The following is a 15,215-nucleotide window of genomic DNA, read 5'->3' as shown; positions in this document are numbered from 1 at the left end:
ATTATAAACGGAAATTACAATGCGCGCAGAAAGTTTGTCGACACACATGCGTTTCTCTGAATATCAATTGTTTTCTCCAAGACTTTATAGATAAAACGATTTGATTCTCCGAGCACGTGCCTGTCGAATAAAAAGAAAGGCATTAAATTGGCGTCCACTATTATCGTTATTTTCTACTCTTTTAATTTAACACTGTCATGTTTTTTAGTAAGGAAAATTTTTTAAAATTCATTATTTTGTTACATCATTAATTTTATCTGAAACTTGTATTTAGCCTGCGATATATTTTTATCAAAATTACTTTTTATCTATTTTCATTTAATAGTAATAAAGATGTCATGATTTGTAATATATGAAAAAATTAATAAGGAAAGTTCTGAAGATTTATATGAAAAAATTAATAAGGAAAGTCCTGAAGCGAAACCCAAAGAGAGTTCCACGTGACGTAGATAGTGCGTGACACGTGCGTGAAACACGCAGCATGAATCATCACATGCATCTCATGTACAGTGTGTATCATAAAAAAAGAAAGAAAAAGCAGCAGCTCCTCCAGTTTCGTCACTTTAATTTTGCTTCTTGAATATTAATGTCTCGGGTATAGATTCGAGCCGGTTGCAAACAATAAAATACCGCGAATGCGATGCGAGTCACGCCGATCATGCGGATGCATCGGATGCATGTTCGTGAGACAAACAAAAGAGTCGAAAGATGCAATACTGTCAACAGACGTCGTTGTTCGAGAATAGGAGGCGCGTGCATAAATTACACATCGACTATTCACAATTTACGTATCGTCTTCACTTCATCTTCGCAAATATGACAGTGAATTTCAATTCTATTTTGTATACTTTAATGATTTAGAGAGCACTGATTATCTTCAATGCAAAGATATTGCATATCGATGCGATGAATAATTAAATAAATAATTTAAACAAGTAGTAAGGAAATTGCTCGAATAGCTAATTAATAAAAATATGTAAATAGATGCATATATTTTAATTTTGTTTTATACAAATATAATAATTTTTCAGATACACATACAGGCAACATTTAAGTTTGTTAAAATATTTTTTATATACATGAATTTAATATTGGAATCATTTTTTAATCGAAATTGAATTTTGAAATTTTTATTTGTGAGTTCTTAATGTCCAGATTATATATAATTTTGATAAGAAAATGAGACAAACTTTTCGACTCCGCGGAAATCAATTTTCGAGTTTTCCTGGCGACTTTCTCACAATATTCGGCTCCCAACGTGACCGCATTCCTCAAGAAATACGTCTCTCCGCCTATCTAAGATGTTTCCCGACGTATCTGTTGAAACGTATTTATTGAAAAATGACAAAAAGATTTCACAAACACGATGCAATAATCGTAAAACCTAATCTTCCTAAATATCATCTCTTGAAGAATTTTCGAATCGTAGAATAAACCGAGGATTTTCTAGGAACAATGATGATTAAGGACCAAGATATTAGAGGAATTATGGCGGGATATGGGGTTAACGGTATCTAAAGGCCCTTGCACTCCTCGGCTCGACACGTCATAAGGAATGAACGATATTAACGTTTACGCCATACAGGACGCAAACGGTTCCTCTCGCTCGCTTCCTTCTCGTATCGTGACTCACGCGCGCGTCTGCAAATCTCCTCTGGCAGACTTTATGGTGCTGGAAAGAAGCACCGTATAATCCATAAACCCGCGCTAGTAGAATCGGCGAACACGACGTTGTTAAAGCAACGAGAGATTACAGACGGGAAAACAGTTCGCGCCTTCCGAACGCGAGTGATTATAGGCTTCAATTTTTTATAGAGATTAAAGGACTTGTATATCTGAGACAAAGTAGAAAAATAATGAAAGAAAATAATAATATGCAAAGAAAATAAAATATGCAAAGAAAATAATAATATGCAAAGAAAATAATAATATGCAAAGAAAATAAAATAACAATTTTAATTAATTTCAGAAATAAACAATATCTCGAAATTTTTCCTACAGATGTTTGTATTATCAAGATTATTTTGAATGTTAAAAATTCACAAATATAAATATTATTGTCATGTATAATTTTGATTTTGATAAAATAATATAAAATTTCCAAATATATTGTTTAAAGAATCCGTAAAAAGCTTTTTTAAAAGATTCCAGATATACTATAGAGTTGAAATATAGATGCGATATGTATACATCCTATAGCCCTTTTTCTTCTCCCCTATTTCTTTATTACGTTATCTATTTTATTATTACCGCGAGTGTAACATTTTTTTCACTAATCAGAGATCGCTCAAAGAGGCTGAAAAAAAAATATTGGATTAGACTACCGAGCTGTGTCAAAGCAGGTCCATCATAAGAGGGGATAAGAAAAGGTCAAATAGGGTTGCTCGATGGAGAGGAAGAGAAAGGATATGAGAAAGAAGGGGGAAGGCCGGAGAAGGGATATACTCGCGACAACCACCAGTTCAGTGTGATTCTACTCTTCGTCAGGTGTGTTTCGTGGATCATCATAGAAATCGCGAATCGTCTCTGTCGAGCAAAAGTGATTAATCTCTTCAAAACCGTAACGAGTGGAAAATTCGTTCAAAGTAAACATTCCAAGTTCCACCGCGATCTAGCATTTTGTGTTGAAGATGTAATCGAGATCGGCTTAATCGTATACATAATCGTGATCGCATGATCGTGTCGACGATCCTTTCGAGCGTGACGGGTTTCCATCGGCGACATTTGCATGACGGACGGCATGTCGATCTGAAGGTGAGTCGACCTTCGATCAATTTTCGCAGTTGCATGTCTTTGGCTGACTTGAAAACGACGAAAAGATTCATGTATTTAAAGCAAAGTTAACAAAATTATTAGGAGGATATGTACATCACAATCATATTTGTAATATATTGATAAAATAGGTGGATTGTCTTGAAACCGGTTGACAGTCTTGACACAAAAAAAGAAGCGATTCAGATACGAATCTTGAGTTTCATTGCAATTCCAAATTTCTCGTAATGTAATAAATTTTATAATATAATAAATAAAATATAATGTACATTTTATAAAATATATGTAAATGTATAGTAAATTTAATTATATATACAAAAATTCTTGTAATTAAAAATGTAATATAATTAGGATAAAACAAGAAGTACTCTAATCAATTAAGAAATCATAAGAAATGTAATACTTTACTCACATAATAATCTGTATTTATCAATCATATCTTATTTTTATCGGAAATTAACTATATACGTATCTCTTGATCACCTTGCATATAGAGTGAAAAATAATAATTCAATGACATTTATTCAATTTAGAAAACATGACATCCTAGTTTTTTCTTTTGAAAAATTTTGAATATCGAGAAAACGTCGCTTTATTGTGAGAAAATCAAACTATTTTTTTTCTTGATCCTCTGGCACGAGCATGACTAATCTCGAAGTTCAAGAAGTCAATCGCGATCAGAACCGGTCGACGACAGGTAGTCGAGACGTGCTCGAGACGCTTCCGAGAGCTCTTTAATTTAACTCGTCGCTTTTTTCACGACCGATAAAATCCTGTCGAATGAATACTAATAGCCAATGATTAATGGATAATGGACGATTAATTCCCCCTCCTCTCTGCCGATCATTTCAACATTCAAAGTTGATATTTCGCTCTCGTTTCAATAAAAATCTTTAATCTTGAATAATTGCACTCTAGTGTTAATTCCGCTCACGATTAATTCCACTGGTGGGAAAGAAGCAGGGTCATAAATGCACTCTTGCAAGAATGAGAGTATTTTTACGGAATAATCAACAATGGTTTAGCGTTAATCGATTGTTTTTTCCTTCGATAAATATATTGTTATGTATATAAAACACACACACTCTCTCTCTCTACAGTGTCCGCGTTTCAAGACGCGATCAAGGCTCGTGCAAGTCTTCCACTCGTGTGCTAAGGGCGACTTTAACATTTAATTAAAAATAGCCGGCGGATTAAGAGGCGCCGATGCAAAGGCGACGTTAAATAAGGCCGCACGGCATTTAAAACCCACGGAATACCTATCACGGGTCGATAACCGTATTTGCGATATAACGAGCACGTAATTGCTGTCGCGTAACTAATGAAGCCGCGTTAAGTCGATCGCATCTCTTTCTCTCTTTCTCTTTTGTCGCATTCATTTCTAATTGATTCCTCGACATTCATTCGCGCCGTAATTGCGCGATTCGTTACGCAATTCCGTTTACGTTCCACGTATAGCATATATAGGTGCGATTCGATGAATCGAAACCACCGTGATCATTGCAATTCTTATCCGGTCGGTTTACTCCAGATGCGCCACGAGTGTCCTTTATAAGGGTTATCGAGGGGCTAATAGGCACGCACAGAAAAAAAGAACATTCTTGTTTTGAAAATATATTTAATTTTAACATGGAAATTTTGAAATGAGATTATATTGCGTTAATTAAAGAAAAATATAATTGCTTGAATAATTGCTTACTTGAATGAAACCATTTTATATAGTTCAATCGAGAAAAATAAATTCTTATGATTTAAGATTTAATTTTCTTGAATGGAAAAGAAACAATGTTAGATGGAAAATTATATTTTTAAATCAAAGATTATAATTTTTTTAAAGTGGAATTAAATAATTATATATTCTTGAGGTGACAGTTACAATATTAAAATAAAACTATAATATTGTTGAAATTTAAAATTATTAAATTCTTCTAAGAAGATTATAAATTGTTGCGTATATACGAAACAATGAACGCGTTAGTTTAAGTATATAAGTTTTTGATTTGACACTTATTTTTTTTCTGTGCAGTGACGCAATTTTTATTCAAGAAAATAGGAGGCTATATAGGGTGTCCCGAAACTAACGCTTGATATTTTAAAGGCAGATTCTCTGGCCAATTTAAAAACGATTTTTCCTCAGCGAAAATGTCGAGGGAGATCATTATTTTTTGCATATTCCCAATTTTTGTCATCACGTATCTTTCTAACTAAGCCTTAAATTAAAATTCTATTAAAGTAAACTCTACCTAAAATTAACTAAAGAATGTGACTTTATTAATATTTTATTCCCATAAGCCTTAGTTTGCGAAAAACCCTTCATTTTCAATCGTTTATAACTCGAAAACTATTAGTGCCGCGACATTTTCGCTGAGGAAAAATCGTTTTTAAATTAGCCAGAGAATCTGCCTTTAAAATATCAAGCGTTAGTTTCGGGACACCCTGTATATTTGCAGGGGAAAAATTGCATTTCTGAAATTTATCAAAATTTTATCGGAAGAGAAGAAAAGATTACAAGTGTAATTTAAAGTAAAATTTTTTTCAATCATATACAGCATCTTTTGACAATTTCATGTAAATTTTTACGTTTCAAACTCTCGATTATCTATTCTCGAGTGTAATACATTTTGATTCGCGTATGTACGTATGAATGAACGTGGATCGATTATTGTGTCATCGACTTGGTCATCCGATAGGAAATGAAATAGAGACACGCTCGCGGTGACCCGTTAGTCATTGTTGTGCGACGTGACGTGGAGCACAGGCGTGTACGCGTTTAGCCTCGTTAAAAACAATTAAAAGCGGTTCAGAGCTTAATTGGCGCGACCGCTAAAAGGCGCATTCGTTTAATCGACTTTATTAAAGAAATGCTCGCGCGTGCGCTTGGCCCTCAACGAGCGAGCGTTTCATTCTCGTGGGAGACGTATCGTGGAAATGAATAGAATGGATAAACCAAGGGGGAAATAATAATATCTCGAGTCATACGCAGCGACTATCTAAAGAAGACTCTCTCTTTTAAATATACATTGTATAAATTTGTACAACACCGCAAGAGAGAGAGAGAGAGATAAAAATCATATAACGAGGAGAGGCCTCCGAGAGAAAAAAAAGTAGGGTGTTTGACAAAAGCTAAACTCTATTTAAAGAGTTTAAAGTGCAAACGAAACAAGTCGACTTAGAGAGTTTAACTTGAATACGACTTTGTATTCAAAGCGAAAGCTTATAAATGATGGACTTGCTTCACTCGTGCCTCGAACCCTTCATTTATCGCGCATACTTTTCTCGAAGAATAACGACCTTGTCTTGTTCTTCTTCTTCTTCTTCTTTTTCGCCAACGCTAGACGTATTCTGACAGGCGACAGGCCGCCTGTTTGTACCCTTTCACGTGGCTTCTCATAATGGGAGCCCTTAAGCTCGCGAAGGGAGGAGAAGGACAATAATGCCTAGACGTCGCGTTCTCCATATTTTCGAAAAATCCCACGATATGTCGGAGCATTAACGCGTCTTTCCCTCACCGGGTTTTTCGGTAATGAGGACGTGTTATGCAAATGGACGACGAGATACTGTAACTGTCGCGCAAACGGTACGCAAACGCGCGTCGTCTTTCACTTCCGCGGCTCGAGTGGCGAGGAAACGAGTTCTATCGCGTGTTGGTCGCTATATAATTTCTTCGTTAATTTGCCGTTTCCTTTGTAGCTCGCGGAATACATTACAGAGCCTTGCGCTACTTTATTATCTCATCCGTTATATGTGTCGAAGGAATATTCTCGTATAAAACTAATCATCCATCTCTTTCTCTCTCTGTCCTTATCGCGAAAAATTCGCAGCACCTATTGGGATGATAAAGCAGCGACTAAATTGCAAAGTCCTATCTTATCTCGAGATTGGGAGCGCGACTTTAATCTTCATTCCCCGGTTCCACGATACGACTTCTTCCGCGGATAATCCCCGAAGTATTTATAGTATTCCCGCGTTCATTTCACGGCCGGTTAATAACCGGATAAAATAGCCGATGGTACGATGGTACCGATTAACGAGTCACGAGTTCCCGGCCAACATGCCCCCATCTCTTCCCAGAAGGAGAAGAGAACTCTCGATAAATCAGGACCTCGCCGCTCTGTATCGCGCGCGAGAATAACTTATCTCGCTCACAATACTCTCTGCTCGAGTAATTCTTGGATATATTCCTTCGAACGCGAAGCAGCAAATTAAAGTCCTCCGCGGAAATATGCTATCTCCGATCGGACACTCGCGACCAGACTCCTAGTAGATTCATTCATTATTGCTCGGTATGCATCTTCAAGTCGTCGTAATTCGCAGTTAATATAATAAAAAGAAATAATTTGTCGATTAATCAATTTTATAAAATATATAAAAATTTATTTTAGATACATAAGTAATTTATTAATAATTTAATTAATAAATTAATAATTATTAACAATAAATTAATAATATAATTAATATATTAATAATTATTAATAATAAATTAATAATTGAATTAATAAATTAATAATTATTAATAATAAATTAATAATTTATTAATTTATGATTTTGAAATACACTGAAATTCTCGTACACAACTTTTTTTTTTTAAGCGATTTCTTTCGGGAAAAATTCCATCCATATTCGATAAATATATCTCTTAAACCGGATACAAAGTTCGAAAATTTCCGAACATCGCGATAGCTCGTATTAACTAGTCACGACTCTCAATCTCGCTTGGTTGTAGTGTGAAGCTCCTCGAGCGATATATCCCGATATAAAACCGATCGTTCGATCGCTCCAATTCTCGTTTGCCTCTCGTAGATTAGTACTCCTGCACGATGTGAATATCTAGGCAATGTATCAAGAAAGACCTGTCCGAGTATTAAGATGTAGCAGCATCTTTTCTCATTTTTCTCCTTTACAGGCAAAAATAAATAATTTTTATAATTACATAAAATTATAATTATATTTTTATAATTATATTTTTATAATTACATAAAATTCTAACTACTTTGACAATTGAAACTCTCTTTAATAAGTTAAAGAATGCTTTGTGAATTCTCATCGAAATTTTCTTTTTTACAAAGATCATGTCTCTCGTTTGTTAGATTAGGAAAAACGAGCATGCGAACGCTTTGCTCTCATAAATAAAATATAATCGAGTGCGCGAGTGCAACGAGCGTAGGCGAGGACTCTTTGTGCACGCGACGTACGCGCGATTTGTTGTTGTAAGAGGGTGGAAAAGTAAGCGAGGGAGCCGCGAGGAATTACCTGTCTAGCGTATCCTCGTTTCGAGGTGCGTGGGCGTGCGTAGGTATCAGCCCTGAAGAGAAACCATCAGGAAAGCACGTAGTTAAAGAACGATACAGATAAGGCTCCTGATAGTCGCCACAGTGTATTAAAACTTTATTATTTATCATTTATAATTTTCATTTATGTCATATCGCTCCGTATTAATACTCGTTCCTTTTTTCGACATCTCTTATTTATTGTTTTATAATTTCTTTATTAAATGCTAATTTATTCAATTATAAAATTTATTTCAATTATAAAAGTTAATTTTTATTAATTTTTCATTTATTATTTATTTTCAAGTTTTCTGCTCTTATTCATTTTTAACTCGTTTGTTTGTTATATCGATCTGTAATCAGTTGCGACAGCTGTCATGTACGTTTCGCAAAATCTAAATCAACCGATATTACTCAAGTCTATCAGTCAACACACTTGCGTATTGATACGTGCGTGCAAAATAAACAATGATTCAATTTGCAGAGTCATTGCGATTTAATTCTAAATAACAATCCCTACACGACAAGTGTTATCCGAGGGATATAGGATTACGATTGCAAGACCATATCTGTATCGCGATACTTTTCATACGCATGTTGCAAATTTCCCTACATTATTATACGCGAGTGAGCTCTGTCATTTATTCTCCGGTCAATAATATTAATTATATAATATAATATAATATTTATAATATTTACAACAATCGCAAAAATCTTTTCCAACGCGACAAAATTTCTTTTCTATTCCTTTTTGCATCGATATTACCTCGCTCTTACGCGATTGTTTAACGCTATTTTCAACTCGCACACACACAGACAAGAGGGGCGGACCATCCGCGAGGGAGGGAGTTACAATTGTTGGTACATTGTTACACGCGTAACAGGGTAGCATGCGCGCAACAGGTTTTTTGCAAAATGCGCGACGCGCGGGAAAGCTCGAAAATTCCTACGTCCCTGATGACATTAATTTATCGCCGCGCGCTATTTGCGCAACGCTTTAACGCAACAACGGTGACGGTAATGGCTTTATAATGACAACGAAATCGTTCGTTCAGCGCCGTGTATCGAGTTCAGGGCCGCTTCAGGATTCTTACCGTTGCGCATTTTTCAGCCGCATTGTGTCGTACAAAGTGGCCTCTCGCAAAAGGCGAGATTTCGTTCCGCTTACACGTCTCGCGAGGCGCGACATTTATTTCACCGCGAGTCGCGAACAAAAAGGAGATTTATATTATATTTATCCCGAGATACACGTAAGGTGGATATTAAATTTTTTAAACATATTGGCTGCGAAATAGAAAATTTTTTAAGACTCAAAAAATTACTATCCTGCAGACGATCGATGTGCTTAAAAAATTATGTCATACGACAAATGTAATATCGGCTTAATATATAACAAGAATTGAGATATTATCTTAAAAAGTTAGCCCGTATCAAATTACAACATTATTTAATAATTAAAAAATTGTCACATATTTTCTCTCTTTACGATGTAAACATATTCTTGATTTATATAACATATGTATCTTTGTTTAAATATTTTATTTGTGCAAGTGTCACTATCAATTTTTACTATTTTCAATATGTTAATTGTCAATTGAATTATAATCTATCTTCAAGCCAACAAAAAATAATTATAATTATTTTTTTTTATATAAAGCTTTTTTTGCAGATTAAATGTATGATCTAAATAAAAGACTTTTTATATAGAAAAAATTCGTAAAAAAAATCTGTCAATTTAAACATCTTAAATTATACACATCGTGCACAGTACAATAAACGTATTAAATAATTTATTATACGCAAAACATAAATATATATCTTAATATTCTAACAATAAAATTACATCGATACTTTAATCGCTAAATTTCTCTTTCGATTAATAGCTCATCGCCTCGCAGCAAATGGAGTTATGTAAAATACATTATATAAAATACTAGGCATTATTATGCGCATTATTACTCATATCTCTCGTAATTCATGTAAAAAGAAAAACTCATGTTTATAATAAATGTAACGAGAGAAATACGCTTCCGGTTGAGGAAAGTCGCGCCTCTCTTATCGATCACGAGCGCAACCGAGCGCGAGGGAACCGCATCGCATCGCATCGCATCGCAGTTTCTCGGTGCGAGAAGTCGCCAAGGGCGACACGCGATCACGCGAATATACGCGGTGTGCGCACCCGCGCGTGTCGGACACGCACGCGTTATGTATGTACGCGGCCCGCGATATATACGTACGCGAGCGGACGCGGCTCTCTCGTCCGCTGCCGCTTCCACCGCTCCCATGCTCGCCTGATAGAGCCGCGATCAAGACGTTTGCGCAAATCGCGTAACGCGGACGCGCATACGCGCTCCACGCACGCGGTCGACGCGACGTCGCGTCTGTCACCTTCTCCTCGGGCAGCCTGATAATGATAACGAGTGCGGCGGTGCAGAGTTGCTGCGCGCGCGAAAACAAACATTTTTTTCCCACACTTTTTTGAGCTGGAATTTCTCGTAGAGGGTCTATCCCTTGGAAAAACGAGCAAAACCTCAGATTTTTTTGTATCTTGAAAAATCATGGAATTTTATTGAGACTCGGGAAATTTTTTAACTTTTTAGTAATTTTGCTCTCTATCGTAAACAGTCAACAAACATGTCATAGTGAATTGTGCGTTAAGAAATTTTGAGTAAACATTTCGTAGCTTGGAATTGTGGAAAATACAAGTGGAAAGAAATAAATCTAGCTTTAGTTACATTTAAGATATTAAAGGATCCAATAAACTTTATTAATTGTACTCAAAATAATATAGTCTGATAAATGTGAAGATATGTATAATTTCACAAATAAATATGTAAAAAATGAGTTTACGATAACAGAACTTTTAGGTACAGTTATTTACGGTCTAGTAAATTTACGGCAATAATTTCTCTCTCTCTCTCTCTCTCTCTCTCTCTCTCTCTCTTTCCTTCTTTCGGTTTGCAAATTTATTTTATACATTTACATTTTTAATTGAGATTGCCAAGAGATAGGCGCTTTTCCGCGTTGATTTTGTCTTGATGAACTGGAGAACAGGATCTCGAACATGTGACAACTAATGAAGTAAAGAGAAATCAAGCAATTTATATCGTAAACATATAAGCGACTCTGTAAATTCCGCAGCTCGTTGAACTAGATTCATATCGGATCCTGTTGAGAGTATCTGGACCGCAAAATTTTCCACGGAAACGCGTTCTGATTTTCACATTTTCCTCTCTTTATAAGAAAAGATTATTGACAGTATTAACGATTGTTGCGATGATTTACTTATATCGTGCAATTATGCGAAACAAATCTTATTAACTCGTGAATGATTTCTATACTGCAGAAAAAAAATTATCGAGGATATTAAGGATATCGAAATTTTGCTTCAATGTCCATCGCGAATGTTAAATCTTAGATCTTTGATTTGCTACAAAACGCGACAGTTGAAATAGAAATTAAATTAAACTGTTGGCTAATGTAATTCTAAAATCTTTTGTGCTTTAAAGATGGTCATTTATTTACACACAATTTATTTATACTAATTAAACAGAGAATTATTCATATAATTAATATAATTAATTATTTATATATATCGTAATAATTAATTATAATAATAATTTTATTATAATAATATTTATTATATTTATTTATTATATTTATTACATTTATTATATTTATTAATATTTATTATATTTATTACATTTATTATAATAATTAATTATATAATTATTATTTGTTATTCTAATTACAATATTATCTCAATTTAAGAGACTAGAAGATCGTGACTGAACGAGTAAAAATAAAGCTTCTCTATACTCTATAAAATTTATAATTATCCCATTTGCATACCGATTTGTACATGTATAATTTTTTCTGAGAATGCCGTCTCTACGATCGATAGACGCAATCGAAAGAATTTCCGTATGATTTCCCTCGATGTTGGTTAGTGTGCTAATCATTTGTGCGCGCGTACCGTTAGAGCTTCTCGCGTTTTATGCCTGTCAAGATTTATGCGCCGAAACACATCTGTTCAAGTATGTTCCTGCTTCTTGCTCGACGAGCGAGATGATGAATGATAATTATGCGCGCCTACGAAATCGAGAGTGAACCGAACTCGAAAAGCGTGCGGTCAATTGCTTACGATTAGTGCAGATTATTATCGCGTGGAAATCTCTCAACTTTTAGGAAACTCGACGTTTTAATTCAGTCAATGTAAAACGGTTTAATTAATGAAATTAGATTGTTTCTTAACAACAGATAAAATCGGAGAGCGCGGCTAATTAACGCAAGCTTACGCTTCGCAATTAGAAGCATAATTAGGTGATGGTATCGAGAATGAGTTTGTTTTATTGGCCGCGATACGTGCGATGGCCATCTCGATTTAATTTATCTCCCAATCAACGGGAAATCTTTTTCTCTATCGAAAACGATAACTGCTTTTTTTTCTTTTCTTTATTCTTAAGGTCTGATAAAAAGAGCGGATAATCACATATAATCAGATACCGTGAAATGTACGTTTTCTCGCTATCGCATGGCGAAAGTTTTCAACTTTTTACTTTTCAAGAAAAGAAAAGAGATTCACTAAGAACAATAACGGTTGAACAATCGTATATGAACGATACATTATTCTCTCACATACCGATGATGACGTTTGCGCGTTTCTTCACCCGCAATGAAGCGAGATTGTCCTTTCGTCCAATCTTGCGTTTTCCGCGAACACAGCTATAAAATTAGATGCGAACAGTGTATGAGAGATGACTATCGACATTGGAATTTCACGGCAGGACAAAAACGACAGGTGCATCTTTGTCGCGCGGAGGATAAGAAAATGATCAGCTACATTTCTCATGCATAGAATCATCGCCTCCAGATGATTCTATTAGGATAATATTCTAAAAGAATTAAAATGTCATTAATTAGCATCTTAAAATCTAGAAGACATTGCAAAAATTAATTTTATAAAATGTTGTAAATAATAAATGTTCTAAATAAATGGAAAAAAAAACTGATCTCCTCATCTAAAGAAATAAATAAGAAACATGATAAAAAGATCAAAGTTTATATCATTTTATCGTAGACTCTTCAGTATATATTATACGAATCACACACTTCTATTTTGATATCATAATATCACAATTAAACAATTCGATATGTATGCTTGATAATTTATCAATCCAACTGAATCATCAAAAAGATTACAATGTTAATGTCTTTCAAGTCTATGTGAAAATCTTATATTTGTTATTACAAATTATACACGAAATAGAGAAATAGGGTATCTTATCGTTTGGAAATATAATAATCTGAAATTTAGGTCAAGGAACGAATATTTCTTTTATCGATGATGTGAACCACTTGTGTATGTATCAATAGAATAGAGAAAATTATCGATTACATCAGAGAGATAAAAAAAGGCGAAATATTTTATATTAAATTTTTTATACAATATTATATATTAATTCTTTATATAATTGTCTATTAATTCTGTTCGGCCTTGCAGAAAGACATCACCCGACCATCTTCGAGTTCTCTTCTTGTGCAACGAGTCGCATCGCGCATCACGAGGCCGCGCATGGCGCGGGAGACACTCGGCGCACGTGCCACGTGCGTTCTGTCAGATTCTGCTCTCCGGATACACGCGTGGCATTACGTCTACACCAGACGTGTCGCGCGCCCGTGACTCCGCCGTGTGTCTCTCGCCTCATGTGATGCCTCATGTGATCTCTCGGCTGCGTGATATACGCGCATGTCCGAGGCGTGAATGAAACCCTCGTGCAGGGGTGAATGCGAATAATTTGAATTCGACCCCCTCTTTCTGTCGAGAGAAAAATCTGAATTACTTATCGATTAGATTCGCTTCTAGTACACGTCAAATTTTTTAAAATTTTTTAGATAAATCAATTTTACAAAAGAGCGCTGTAATTAAGAGAAAATATATTATATATTATAAAATAAATAAGTAAATAAATAAATAAAATATATAAATATATAAATAAAATATATAAATATATAAATATATTATAAATATATTATATTAAGTTAAATTGTTTTTCACGCCCTAGTTCTCTCCAAATTATTTTGCGGAGACGCAATCTTGCGTGATGATTAAAATCGCAAATCAGCGAAAAAAAATGATTATCCGCTTGCGGAAAATTACAGAGCACCAGTGTAAAAAAAACATATACAAAACAGAGAGAAAGAGAGAATTAATCGAGCGTCGAGAAAGCGATACAAAGCAAGAGTGATAGCCGAGTAGAAAGGCGCATAAAAGCGAATTTACACGGTTCGAGCTTGACGATCGTGTCCCTCTGAACGCGTTGAATGAGAGATGAATTTTTTATTTGAGCTACAGAATAAGCTGGAGAAAAACAAAACCGAGAGTGAAAGCGAATCTACGACAAGAATAAATATCGTATGAGAATGTGGATGAAAGAGAGAGAATTTTTGTCGGGGAAGGAAGAAGGAGAGTATAAACGACTCGCGATGCAGCCTCTGAAAAATCGCAAAAGCAACATTACGAAACTCCACCCGTGTGTTTGAATACTACCATTACCTATATACAACAGCGATCTATATATAACATAATTATAAACTGCTCCGCTCACATATATGTCCTACCGCGTCGCTGGATCAAATTTTAATGACAGATTTCTCGTCGCGGATGAGACTGCGCGGTCCATCTTCTCCCGGCTCGGAAATTTTATCGGATCGTTTTTTGCTCGAGTATTATCCGATTCGTTTTTCTTTCGTCACGGACGATTCACGGATCCGAGGGTCGAAAGGGAAGCGTGCAAATTCGCCTTAATGGGACCCGCGATGCGTCCGCAAAGCTGACTTGACCGTCTCGAATCGGCTGGATATCAATTAAGTAATTTGTCGGAGAACCCGCGCGCTGCGTGTTGATGATCGATGGGGCCTACCCGTCAAGGTTACGAGAGAAAGAGAGAGAAAGAGAGTTCAAGGCCGATCATTTTCTCGCGAAGGAAAGCAAATGTGCACGTGACACGTGTGTGCGTGTTATGTGAGAATTATATTTGAACCGAGCAGCCGGAGTTTATCCGGAACGAATCTGAATCAGGTGTATCGAGAATGCGAGAATGTATAATTTTGAAAAATTTCCCTCCCCCCCTCCTCCCCCCGATGTCACAATCATCCGAGAAATAACAATGTTTT

General features: G+C 35.4%; 1 protein-coding gene across 4 annotated transcripts in view; it reads left to right on the top strand.

Moving 5' to 3' along the window:
• LOC145966599 (uncharacterized) overlaps positions 1-15,215 on the top strand; it is a 33,542-nt gene that overhangs the window by 2,271 nt on the left and 16,056 nt on the right. For 2 of the 4 annotated variants that reach the window (XM_083090847.1, XM_083090816.1), the window contains exon 1: positions 2,465-2,754. The exons of 1 other annotated variant lie outside the window; for it this stretch is intronic. In XM_083090847.1, the coding sequence (XP_082946973.1) occupies positions 2,674-2,754 (81 nt within the window). In that variant the 5' untranslated portion in view covers positions 2,465-2,673. Of the gene's footprint in view, positions 1-2,464; positions 2,755-15,215 lie in introns of those variants that run through there. One more of the 4 variants, XM_083090800.1, reaches the window with a different exon arrangement.

The sequence above is a fragment of the Camponotus vicinus genome, unplaced genomic scaffold (assembly GCF_025532165.1).
Source record: "Camponotus vicinus isolate PSW18456_S1 unplaced genomic scaffold, iyCamVici1.0 SCAF_1, whole genome shotgun sequence".
Lineage (NCBI taxonomy): Eukaryota > Metazoa > Arthropoda > Insecta > Hymenoptera > Formicidae > Camponotus > Camponotus vicinus.
This window is presented reverse-complemented; position numbering and strand designations above follow the sequence as displayed.